The sequence below is a fragment of the Carcharodon carcharias genome, chromosome 6 (genome assembly GCF_017639515.1).
Source record: "Carcharodon carcharias isolate sCarCar2 chromosome 6, sCarCar2.pri, whole genome shotgun sequence".
NCBI classification, from domain to species: Eukaryota; Metazoa; Chordata; class Chondrichthyes; order Lamniformes; family Lamnidae; genus Carcharodon; species Carcharodon carcharias.
Window position 1 is genome coordinate 95,057,213 of NC_054472.1, and position 13,782 is coordinate 95,070,994.

Consider the following 13,782-nt stretch of genomic DNA (forward strand, 5'->3'; position numbering starts at 1 on the left):
AGTTGACTAATGCATAATCTTGCAAATGGGTTTAGCAAACTCCAATCTGATCAATTACCACCCCATTAGCCAACTCTCAATCATTAGCTGAGAGGTGGAAGGTTTACTTGACAGTGCTCTCAGAAGTAGTTCCCAATAACTTGCTCACTGCTCACAGGACTGCTTGGCTCCAAACCTCATTACAAACTTCGCCCAAATATGAACAAAAAATCTGCATTCCATAGGTGAGACAGGGTGCACAAATATCCCTAGTAAAACTGAAGAGAATGGGCAAAAACCTCTCCACTGGCACGAGTAATACCTAGCATAAAGGAAGACTGTTATAGTTGTTGGGACCAATCATCTCAGGCTCAGGACATCAATGCAGGAGTTATTTTAGGGCAGTCTCCCAGGCCCAATTATCTTAAGCTACTGCAATGACCTTCCCCCATAGGGTCATGCTGATCATCGCAGTGTTAAATTCCATTCACAACTCAGTGCCCACATGTAACAGGTCTGAGACAATTTCCAGGCTTGGGTTGCTAAGTGGCAACTAACGTTTGCACCACACTAGAGGCAATGATCATCTCTGAGAAGAAAGAATCTAGCCAGTTCCCCATGACATTCAATGGCATCACCATTTCAGAACCCCATCAACATCATCCTGGGGGGTCACCAGAAACTTCACTGGACCACCCATATAAATACTGTGACTACAAGAGCAGGTCAAAAGCTGGGTATCTTGTAGCCAATGACCCACCTTCTGACTCCCCCAAAGTCTGTTCATTATCCACAGGCATGAAGATGGCAGCTTGAGACAAGAGTAAAAGCTTGGGAATTGGGTAGGTGAGGGAATTCGATGCAGTGAGGAAAGAGATGTTATTCTGACATTTTACTAAAAATGAGTGGTCTGAGAGAGGGAGCCAGAGGCCAGCAGAGGGCTGAGAGCGCTGAAGCCTGGAAGCATTAATTAGGTGAGCAGATAATTGAGTGGTTGATGAGTATTACGTTTTTTTTTCTCTCTATAAGCTGGGGTAGTAGTTTAAACTGGTACTGGGGTGATAGGAATATTGTATTAAATGTATAGCTTAATTAGTTAAACCACTTGATATAACTACAGATATTTGTTGAGTGATATTTCTAAACCCAATTTGTTATATAAAAAGAGTAAAGGTTGCAGGGCAGGTGATGTGGAGTAGCTGTAACATGTGACAGTTGGTGAATACCTTTGTGATCCACAGCAACTTTAGTAAGTGCCTGCAGTTTGAGGAGTTTTGGCTCAGGGTTGATGAGCTCAAGTCTGAATTTTGGATTCTATGATGCATCAGGGAGGGTGAAGTTACCTGGTCATTTTGTTCCAGGAGACAGTTACACCTTTTAGGTTAAGCACATCAAATTTGGTCCATGGCCAGGCACAGAAGAGTGTGACTGGCATAGGCTAAGCAAGATCAGGGAGTTGAATGTGAGTGAGGGAGGTGTGGGAATCCAGAAGATGGCACTGCAGGAGCTTCAGCCCTTGTAATAGTCCAACAGGTCTGTGGTTCTTGCAGCTTGTGTGGATGGGAGTAAAGGTGCAGGGATGATGAGCAAACTGACCATGGCACTGTGGTGCAGGAAACCATTCAAGGTGGGGGAATTAAAGGAATGCAGTTGTGGTAGGTGACAGTCTAGTTAAAGGGAAAGATACGGCTCTCTGCAGCCAAGAACGTGAGTCCAAAGGCTGTGTTACCTGTCCGGTGCCAGGTTATGGACATTGCAGGGTTGGAATGAGAGGGAAAGGATCTAGTTGTTGAGGTCCACATGGGTACCAATGACATAGATAGGGCTAATAAAGAAGTTCTGCTAAGGGAGTATGAGCAGTTCGGGGCTAAATTAAAAAGCAGAATCACAAAGACAATAATCGCTGGATTACTACCTGAGCCATAAGCAAATTGGCATAGGATAAATAAGATCAGAAGTTGAATTTGTGGTTCAATGGTTGGTGTAGGAGAAATAGGTTTTGATTCATAAGGCACTGGCACTAATTCTGGAGAAAGAGGGAGCTATACCATTGTGATGGCCTTCACCTGAACCATGTTGGGACCAGTGTCTTGGCCAATTGTGTAAGGTTGTAGAGAGGGCTACAAACTAAATAGTGAAGGGGGTGGGTGGGTGGGAGAGGGCTCACGTGAGTAGAGATTTGCAAAGTTAAAGAAATGACAAGGCAATAGTGCAAGGTTAATGATAGCCAGAGTGTGAAGGGGCAGATCACACAAACATAAGATTGTGCCAGCAAATAAGGTCAGAGTAGGCAAAACAGTAAAATGACAGAATTAAAGGCTCTTTATCTGAATGCTTGCAGCATCCATTAGATGATGGATGAATTGATAGCACAAGTAGAAATAAATGAGTATGATGTGATAGCCATTATAGAGACATGGTTGCAAGGTGAGCACAGATAGGACCTGAATATTCAAAGGCACTTGACATTTCGGAAGGGCAGGAGGAAAGAAAAAGGTGGTAAGGTGGCTCTGTAAATAAAGGATGAGATCAATACAATAGTGTGAAATGATCATGGTTCAGAAGGTCTAGATGTAGAATCAGTTTGGGTGGAGATACGAATTAGCAAAGGAAAGAAGTCACTCAACAGTGGAAGTAGTTTATAGACCCAATAACAGTGGTTGCACAGTAGGAGAGTATACATCAAGAAATAATGGAGGTTTGCAAGAAAGGTACTGTAATAATCATGAGTGGCTTTAATCTTTACATCCAATGGACAAATCAAATCGGCAAAGTTACTGTGGAGGATAAGTTCATAGAACATATTGGGATAGTTTCTTAGAATAATGCATTCAGGAACCTACCAGGAACAGACGATTTTGGATCTGGTAATATGTAATGAGACAGGATTGGTTAAAGGCCTCATAGTACAGGATTCTCTAGGCAGGAGTGATCATAACCGGGCAGAATTTCACAGTTTGAGTGTAAAAAACACAGGTCATAACTAGTGTCTTAAACTTAAATAAAAACAATTACCTGGGTACAAAGATGGTGTTGGCTAAAGTGGATTGCATAAATAGGTTAAAAAGGTAAGATGGTAGAGAAACAGTGGCAGACATTTAAGGAAGTATTCTGTAACTCTCAACAAAGATGTATTCCATTGAGGAAGAATGGCTCTACCAGAAGGATGCACCATCCATGGCTAACTAAGGAAGTTAAGGGTGGTATCAAATTGAAAAAGGCATAAAATTCTGAGAAGAATAGTCGTAGGCCAGAAGATTGAGTAAATTTTAGAAAGCAGCAAAAAAAAATGGCTAAAAAGAGAGGGGAAGGAATTGGAGTGAGAGAGAAAACTAGCATAAAATATTAAAACGGACAGTAAAAGCTTCTAGAAGTATATAAAAAGTAACAGTTGCTAAAGTGAGCATTGGTCCATTTGAGAGCGAGACTAAGGAATTAATAATGGGAAACAAGGAAATGGCAGGGGTTTCAAACAAGTCTTTTGTATCCGTCTTCACAGTACAAGACACAAGAAGCGTCCTCGGAATAATAGAAGAGCAAGGGACAAAAGGTAGCGAGGAATTTAAAATCACTCTCACTCGAGAAAATGTAATGGGAAACTAATGGGACAAGTGCCTTAGACCTGATGGCCTACATTGAAGGGTCTTAAAAGAAGTGACTGCAGAGATAATGGATGCATTATTGTAATCTTCTAAAATTCCCTAGATTCTGCAAAGGTCCCATTGGATTGGAAAACCAAAAATGTAACATCTCTGTTCAAGAATGAAGGGAGATCGCAAGCAGGAATCCATAGGTCAATTTGCTTAATGTCGTCATTGGAAAAATGTTGGAATCCATTATTAAAGAGATAGTATCAGGGCATTTAGAAAATCATACCATCAGACAGAATCAACACGGTTTTGTGAAAGGGAAACTATGCTTGTCAAATTTAAAGTTCTTTGGAAAATGTAACAAGCAGGGTGGATAAAGTGGAAACGGTAGACGTAGAGTATTTGAATTTCCGAAAGATATTCGGGGGGGGTGGTATGGTGATATATTAGGTTGGATAGAGTACTGGCTAACAGACAACAGACAGTAGAGTTAAATGGGTCATTTTCAGGATGGCAAATTGTAACTAGTGGAGTGCTGCAGTGCTGGAGCCTCAACTATTAATGATCTACATTAATGACTTGGGTAAAGGTACCAACTGTATTGTAGTCAAATCTGCTGACAATATGATTAGGTAGGAAAGCCAGTTGTGAAGAGGATACAAAAAGTCTACAATGGAATATAGATAGGTTGAGAGAGAGTGGGGCAAAAAATTGACAAATAGAGTCTCGTGGGAAAATGTGAGGTTGCCCACTTTGGTGGGAAGAATAGAAAAACAATATTATGCAATGGAGGGAGACTGCAGAATGCTGCAATGCAGAGCTAATTGGGTGTCCTCGTACATTAATGACAAAGTGTCAGCATGCAGGTACAGCAAATAATTAGGAATGTTGGTCTTTATTGCAAGGGGAATGGAGTGTACAAGTAGGGAAGTCTTCCTACAACTGTTCAGGACACCGGCGAGACCACACCTAGAGTATGGTGTGCAGTTTTGATCACCTTACTTAAGAAGGGACATATCTGCATTGGAAGCAGTTTAAAGAAGGCTCACTTGGCTGATTCCTGGAATGAGGGATATGTTTTATTTAAAAAGGTTGAGCACGTTGGGCCTATACTCATTGGAGTTTAGGACAGTGATAGGTTATCTTATTGAAACATAAGATTCTGAGGAGCTTGACAGGGTAGATGCTGAGAGGATGTTTCCTCCTGTGGGGAAATCTGGAACAAGGAGGCAGAGTTTCAAAATAAGGGGTCTCCAATTTAAGACTGAGATGAAGAGGAATGTTTTTTCAGGGGATCGTTAATCTTTGGAAGTCTCCATCCCAAAGAGCAGTGCAGGCTAGGTCATGGAACTTACTCAAGGCTGAGTTTGACAGAATTTTGACTAAGGGAGTCAAGGGTCTGGGGTGGGGGGGGGGGGGGGGGTAAGACAGGCAGAAAAATGGATTTAAAGCCACAAATCAGATCAGACCTGTTCTTATTGAATTGCAGAGCAGGATCGAGGGGCCAAATTGCCTACTCCTGCTACTATTTCTCATGTTCTTATGTACAAAGCACAAGTCAAGAGTGTAATAGAATATTCTCCACTTGCCTGAATAAATGCAGCTCCAACACCACTCAAGCTCAACACCATTCAGGACAAAGCAGTCCATGTGACTAGTACCCAATTACCACCAAAAACATTCACTCCCTCTATCACTGACTCATCACATCTGCAGTGTGCACCATCTACAAGGTGCATGCAGAAACTTGCCAAGGTTTTCTGAAATGCATTTTCCAAACCCATGATCTCTGCCACTTAAGACAAGGGCAGTAAATGTGCAGGAACACCATCTCCAAGTCACACACCATCTTGATTTATGCATATATCGCGATTCCTTCATTATCATTCAGTCGAAATCTTGGAACTCCCCAGCAGTCTTATGCAAGTATCGTTACTACAGGGTCTACAGCAGTTCCAAGGAGGAAACTTATCACCACCTTCTCAAGGACACTAGGAATGGGTAATAAATGATGGCCTTGCCAGCAATGCCCACCTTCTAAGAAAGAACATACTTTCAAAATATTCCATTTATACAGTGAAAGTGCACTCATTAAAGGAAATGAATCAACAATACAAACTGCGAATTGTAGTTTTTCACTCACTAAATGTGCACAAACCACCTAAAGAAAGGCAGATTTCAGACTCTATTGCTACAACCATTGAGTGTGAAACAAATAGTACTATATTTCACCTATTCAATGCTCTGGTACAGTTATCTGGGAGTATTGTGCCCACCTTGCACATAGTAAAGGATAACAAGGCCCTGGAGAAAGCACAAAGACAAGTGACCAAAATGATACCACAGAATCATAGAATGATTAGGGGGGCAGGAGGAGGCAATCAGTTCATGTGTCCATGCCAGCACTCTGCAAAAACTCAGCTTGTCTCTCTCCCCCCAGCCCTTCCCCAACAGCCTTCTAATTTTTTTCATTTCAGATAATTATTGAATTCTCTTTTGAAAGCCATGATTGAATCTGCCTCCCCACATTCTCAGGCAGTACTCTCCAGATACCAATCACATGCCATGTAAAAAAAGTTTTTCATATGTCATCATTAGCTCTTTTACTAGTCACCTTAACTAGTGCCCTCTTAGTCTTGATGCCTCTGTCAATGGGAGGTTACTCCCCATCTACTCTGTCCAGACCCTCACAGCTTTGAACATCTCTATCAAATCTCCCCTCAACTTCTCCAAGGAGTATAATGTACAAAAATGTGAAGTTGCCCACTTTGGCAGGAAGAGGAGAAAAGCAGTATACAGTTTAAACAGAGACCACAGAACTTGGTGCTACAGAGGGATCTGGGTGTCCTTGTTCACGATTCATAAAAAGTTGTATGCCGGTACAGCAAGCAAGTAGGAAGGGAAATGGAATGTTGGCATTTATTGCAAGGGGAATGGAACATATAAGTAGGTAAGTTTTACTACAGTTGTACAGGGCCTTGGTGAGACCACATCTGGAATACTGATTTGGTCTCCTTTTTTAAAAAAGATATAACTGTGTTAGAAGCAGTTCAGAGAAGGTTCACTCAACGCATTCTTGCGATGAGGGGTTTATCTTATGAGGAAAGGTTGAACAGGTTGGGCCTATACCCACTGGAGTTTAGAAGAATGAGAGGTGATCTTATTGAAACATTTGTGATTTTGAGGGGACTTGATAGGGTAGATACCAGGAGGATGTTTCCACTTGTGAGAGAGACTAGAACTAGGGAACACAGTTTAAGAATAAGACGGAGATGAGAATTTTTTTCTCGGGATCATTTGTATGTGGAATTCCCTTCCTCATAAAGCAGTGGAGGCTGGGTCATTGAATTTATTCAAGAGAGTTGACAGATTTTTGATAACAAGGAATCAAGGGTTATGGGAGGCAGGTGGAAAAGTGGAGTTCAGACCACACCAGGTCAGCCATGATCTTACTGAATGGCAGAGCAGTCTTGAAGGGCTGCCCTTAAGTCCCATGTTCCTAACCTATCTACGTAACTGAAATCCCTCAGCCTTGGAATTATTTTCGTATTTTTTCTGCACCCATTCTAATGCTTTCACATCCTTCCAAAAGCATAGTGCCCAAAATTGGGCGCAATACTCCTGTTGAGGCCAAAACAATGTTTTTTTAGGTTTACTGTAACTTTCTTGTACTTGTGCATTCTATGTCTCTTTTTATAAAGCCCAGGATCCCACATGCCTTATTAACGGCTTTCTCAACCTGCCTGCCACTTTTAATAATTTGTTCACACATACCCTCTGCTGCTGCACCACTTTAGAATTTCACCCTTTTATTCTATATTGTTTCCTTGTTCTTCCTACCAAAATGTATCACTCCACCCTACTCCACGTCATCTGCCAAGTGTCCACCCATTCCACCAACACATCTGTGTCCTTTCAAAGTCGAACCCCAACCCCCTTACAGTTCACAATACTTTCAAGTTTTGTGTCGTCATCTGCAAATTTTGACATCATTACCTAGACTTGGATGTACAAAGATGCATTAAGAAAAGCAGTGATCCTAGTGCTAACCCCTAGGAAACCCCACTGTATACTTTCCTCCAGTCCAAAAACAATTGTTCATCACAACTCTGTTTCCTGCCACTCAGCCAACTTTGCATTTACGCTGCCATTGTACCATTTATTCCAACTGCTACAGCTCTTGGAATTAGGGTTATTTACTTTAGAGAAATGTTGTTTTAAATGAGTTACTTCTGAAGTTTTTTAGGAAACAGAGATAGAATATAGTTTGGTTACATAGATTATTTGAAATGGATAGAGTTGTCAGGGCAGGAAGTCACACCTATAAAATCAGTAAGCAAAATTGAATTCATTGCCAGGAAGTATTTTAGAAGCATGTGATCATTAAAATGATGCAGTAGCTGGTGAGTATAGGATCACTACAGTCCTTTAAAAGGAAATTTGAGAAGTTCTGAGAGAACATTTCCAGTTATAGAAGATAATTGCTAATCAGTCAAAATTTTGTTGGATCATGGGCAACTATGGCCTGCAGGAGTTTGCTTAATTGCTTTAAGGAGTTGGACACGAATATCCCAGAGATTTTCATGAACTGACATCTTTTTTGTCTCTCCCAGGAGATAATATGCTACATAGTGAGTGAACAGCATGCAAATGCAGCAATGGTTTTCCTCAGGTTGTGTAGGTGGCATGGTCTTGATGATAAAAGGATGAACAACAAAATACTGGAAATACAGATTAATCTGCATCAGCAAATAGGCACAACAGATCAGGATTTGTGCTGTAAAACCTGTCATAACTGGGAACTGCAAAGTACGCAAGTCTTCCACTGGAATTGAACAAAAGGCGGAGAGAGGAAGAAGCATAATAGGAAGGATAAACAAACAGGGTTCTGGAAAAACTACAAAGAAAACTGGTGGAAATTGTCTGAACAATCTAATAGTCATAATGAAAGGCAAGGAAATACACAAAATGCTGGAATTAGCTAGCAGCCTCACCAGCACCCAAGAAGAGAAAAATTGAGTGAAACCCCCCTCTCTCAATCTGTTCTGACAAAGGATCCTCCTGCATGTTGATTTTCAGCAATCTGCATCACTTAGACAATGGGAGAGAAAGCCAAGAGCTCAAGTTGTAAATTTGATGTGTATGGTAGAGGACTGAAGGGTGCCCAGATGAAAGATGTGGAACTGTTTTTGAAGATTTTGTTGGGCTTGTTGGAGGGAAAAGCCAGAAATGTCAGACTGAGCTTAGGAGTTGAAATGCAAAGCAATAAGAAGGCAAGGATCATATCTGCAAACAGAGCAGCAGTGTTCAACATTCACCCAATCTTCTTTTGGACTCCCAATGTAGAACACACTAAGCCAGAAGCAACAGAATACATTAGGTTGGAGGAAGTACATGTAAACTATTGTCTTAAATTAGAGTATCTGTGGCCCTAAAAAGTGATGTGGGAAGGTGAATGTGTTTTATACTTAGTACAGTTGCATGCAAAAGTGTCAAAGAATAGTTAGAATCTTTTAAGGCATCCACTTTGATTCCCATATCTTGGCCATCCATCCCTCTTGCTCCTCTTGGGATATAATATTCGTCACCACATTCTGTTCTATTCAAATCATTTTCTGCTCCAAAGACATCCCTACCACCAAACCCATCTTCTGCTTTTCGAGGCATTTCTTTGGATACACTTGCTTATTCTTCCACAATGCTGACTTTCCTTGTACAACTATAGCAGATGCAATTCCTTTTAATTTAGCTCTTTCTACAATATTGCCCAGATCCCAAAATGTTCTATGTGGGACAAGAACCTGTGTGAATACTCCAGCAATTCCAAAAAAATAGAGCTTCTTCTATCCACCTGAACAGGCAGACAGTGACTCAGTTTAACACAATTATAGAATGGTTATCACACACAACGAGGCCATTTGGTTTGTGCCTGTGTTGGCCCTCTGAAGGGGCAATTCACCGAGTACCACTTCACTGCCTTCTCCCCATTGCCCTGCAATTTTTTTTTCCTTTTCAGATAGTGATCCAATCCCTTTTGAAAGCCCCAACTGACCCTGTCTCAAACACACACTCTGGCATTGCTTTCCAGATCCTAACTACCCGCTGTATAAAAAAGCTTTTCCCCATGTTGCCATCGCTTCTCCTGCCAATTACCTCTTACCTTGAATCTGTGCCCTCTGGTTCTCAATTCTTCCAGCAATGGGAACAGTTTCTCCAAACCACTTTGTCCAATCACTTTTGAATTCACCTTTTAAATCTCATCTCAACCTTCTCCAAAGAGAGCAGTCCCAACTTCTCTGATCTTTTTATGTCACTGAAGCTCCTCATCCTTGGGACCATTCTCCTTCATCTTTTCTGCACCTTCTCCAATGCCTCACATCCTTCCTAAAGTGTGGTGCCCCAGAACTAGACGCAAAACTCCAGTTGAGGCCGAACCAGTTTTTTTAAAAATACAGATTTAACATAACTTCCTTGCTTTTGTGCCCTATGCTCCTACTGATAAAGCCCAGATGCCATATGCTTTATTAACTGCTCTTTCAACATGCCCTGTCAATTTTAATTTATGCACATATATACCCAGGTCCCGCTGCTCTTGCATCCCCTTAGAATTGTACCCTTTATTTTATATTGTCTCTTCGAATTCTTCCTACCAAAATGAATCCCTTCACACTTCATTCAAAACATGGCACTTTCAGTATAGCACTCCCTCAGAAATACAGTGAAGTGTCAAACTAAATTACACGTTTATGTTCTGGAGTGAAGTTTTAACCTGCAACCTTCTGTCTCAGAGGACAGTCCAACCACCAAGTCAAACCAATGATTGTTGGCAGGATTTATTTTTAGTTGGTTGCCTTCCCTAGGAAATTGAGCAAGTTGGACCAAGTCCATGATAAGAGCCCATTGTACACAGTATATAGAAGAATGGGACTTGATGGACCAAAATGAGCTATTACTGTATTTATGTAAAGACCTTTAATAGTGGACTGATTTGATTTGTCTGGTTTAACTTACATATGTGATAACCTGAAGAAGGGAGCACCCATGAAGGATACCCTGAAACATTTTAAAGAAAATAAACAAGCCTTTGATGTGCATTCAAAGTAAATGCTTAAGTTTGGTGTTGAAGTCAAACTCTAGATGTAGAATTGGTTCATTAGCATGACAGAAAATCAACTTCTTTCAGGTAGTCAAATTGTGGCAAATTTGCATGTATTTCCTTCATGCACAATTTAAAAGAAAACTGGAAAAGGGTATAACTGTCCACTATAACCAATGAAGCATGCATTACTTTTAATACATTTGGTTGGGGAAATAACTTTAATATTAGATTTCTGTCCAGTTTACTCAGTTGTTTGAACAAATGGGCAAACAACTTTTTACAATATCATGTGATATAAAATAGACAATCATAATACTGCCCTTAAATAAAAGCAAAGAATACTGGAAATACTAATATTTAGCATGTCGAGCAGCATGTGTGGAGTCAGAAAACAGTTAACGTTTCGGGTTGATGAGCTTACTTTAATACTTCTGTCTCCACAGATGTTGCCTGACCAATGAAATATTTCTAGTATTTTCTGTTTATTGCAGCTCTTCAGCAGTCACACTATTTTGCTTTTGTTTTCAAAACAATATTTGATTCATAACACCAATTTCATCAAGGTTTTCCATTTATTACCATGGCCCATCTACAGTAACCCATTACTGCTCGTTGGAAAATGTTTTGCCTGATGAACATTCCAGAAGTTAAAATCAATGACAACTTGGAGCAGTATACTAATCATTCCATTCGAAAATACACGAAGGTCATAATATTCAAGCAATCGTGTATTCTATATGCAAGGTTCTCAACCAAAATTTTAAATTTATACTTGTATAAATTAAGCTGCATTTACCTGTACTCCCAATTCATCCTCTTCCTGTGGAGATGGAGGTGGCGTTTTGTCCATATCTGAATTTTCAGGGGAAGATTCATGTTTCCTTTTGCCTTTTTTCTTTCCAACAGTGGATTCTGGTGTATTTTTCTTGTTGCTACAAAATATTAACATCTATTAGTATACAGTATAACAGTAACCAAAAGCATTCATAATATTTCAAATAATATTTTAGGCCTGTATTAGCTTCTTTTGAAATCCCAATTTCCCCACAAAAAAACTAATCCAAAATTTGTAATAAAGGTACAGTCAACTAGTGAAATTAGGTAATTAGAAGCCTACTTGCATTTCTGTTGTTTTCACTTTACTCCTAATTAATTGAACACGTGACACTCTCAAACAAGTTAGATCAATCACTATAGGTGTAGCCTACTAATTCTTTCAATCTGCACAATTTCACAGTACAAGGTTCCCCAACTATCCATCTCTGAATAGAACAGCTAAGGCATCAAACAAGCACAGAACTCCCTCAATGGTTCATAGTAAATGTACAAGAAACTAGAACTGAGCCTTTCAGATCAGGATTGGTACAGTTTCTCTGGGCTTGCCTATTGTTTCCTTTCTCTTCCCCCACAGCCCCTCTATTGTTGCCAGCCTGCCTAGGCACACATTTGGACAAGAAAAAGGCTACCAGCACTCATGGAACTGTACTCTGCATGAGTTAACATCTTTGAGAAATGAACAGAACTTCCCAACAACCTTGCGAGTAAACACATTACATGGATGCAGCACGAAGTAATAATAACCTGAAGTTCCCGTGTAAAATTCCTGATCTCGATTGACAGAGCTAGTACGGCAAATGGAGTACTTAAGTTGGCTTTAGCATTACTTGCCTACAATTGGATTTAAAAATCTTCCACTAGAGTTCCCATTGAACATGGGTATCCAACAGCTCCTGCCGCAAAAGATGTGCATGGGTGTGGACAGAAGAGTTAAGCATAACTGGGCTTTCATTTGACTAGTTCGATGACATTCTACCCAAACAGACAACTTATGCAATGTCTGAGCAAGCAATCTGGAAGGAAACAAATCCTAAAAAGAAAGGAGTTGGGGGTGAGATGTAGGGTGGGAAACTGAGATGGCAAAGGTAAACTCGTGAAAGGCAGGGAAATTCAAGAACATGCTGTATTGCCAAGTTTGTACATCAGTCACCTCCTTCATTCAAAACTATGAATGTGCCTTACAACAAAGTCAACATATATCTGTGAGCAACAAAAATGGGCTAAGAGTGGGAGGAAAGCACAAGAGTGAGAGTGATGGATAGGGAAAGGGAAGATGGAGAAACAAATTACAATTTTGAAGAACAGCATTCATTGGTGCCTTTCCTGTTAGTTTGCAGAGCATTTATTTTGTATGTGGAAATCACTCTCCTTTCAAAGAGTTGAGTACACTCAATATGTTCGAACTGCACCTATTTGAACAATGAGAATCATTTTAATAAGGCTGGCTGGCATGAGTGCATATTTGTGCACACAATGATGACAGGATTTACACAATCCTTCAAATTCCCTGTGAACTTCCATTCCTCACACTATTTCTGTCTAGCAGATGGAAATTCCTCTAAGTTCTCACACTTTCCTCAGTACTTCCTTACTTGACCTAGACCTCAACCCTCCTCTGTCCCCGGCCATCCCTTAAGGACAGCTCTAACTTGTAAGCAAATCTCATCTTGAATATAGTGCCACCCATTGCTAGAAAAATGAACAAAATTAATAGCACTCAATAGCAATAACTACAATTTATGTTTAATTCTATTCAAAGATAAATGCATCTTTTCCAGGAATGAAAACTGCCCTATTTAAACAGAGGTATTATGGAGTGCCATCTTAGAAACACTGGAGTGCAAAAGCTTGTTATGGTCACAAAACATAAAGGAGCCAAAGAAAGAAAGTTCGCATGAATTTGAACTGTTCTTGCCATTGAAGCGCAAGTTAAATTTACAGCTCAAGAATTATCATTCTTCCTTCAAAATAAAAATATCATTAGCCCAGGAATTGAGAATGCAGTATTTTTATGCCAGTTTTAATAGATTCCATTCCTTTTCCAAGGACTGAAAGAACTTTACAGATTAAGAGGCAACTCTTTCAGTTAAAATGTCAAGAAATAAATCCAGTTAGATTTACAAAATAGTGACAGTTCTATTGGCCTGTTTTTGTAAATATTCATAAACACAAGCATTTCCTGCTAAAATCACCAAGAAAAAGCGATCAAGTAATCCTACATTTTGTTACTCATCATTTCAAATCATTCAGGCATACATAAAATGGTAGAGCACAGGA

The 13,782-nt window shown here is 40.1% G+C and overlaps 1 protein-coding gene across 3 annotated transcripts in view; it reads right to left on the reverse strand.

The window, feature by feature from the left end:
• chd7 (chromodomain helicase DNA binding protein 7) overlaps positions 1–13,782 on the reverse strand; it is a 273,969-nt gene that overhangs the window by 149,659 nt on the left and 110,528 nt on the right. For all 3 annotated transcript variants that reach the window (XM_041189422.1, XM_041189420.1, XM_041189421.1), the window contains exon 4: positions 11,465–11,600. In XM_041189422.1, the coding sequence (XP_041045356.1) occupies positions 11,465–11,600 (136 nt within the window). The remainder of the gene's footprint in view (positions 1–11,464; positions 11,601–13,782) is intronic.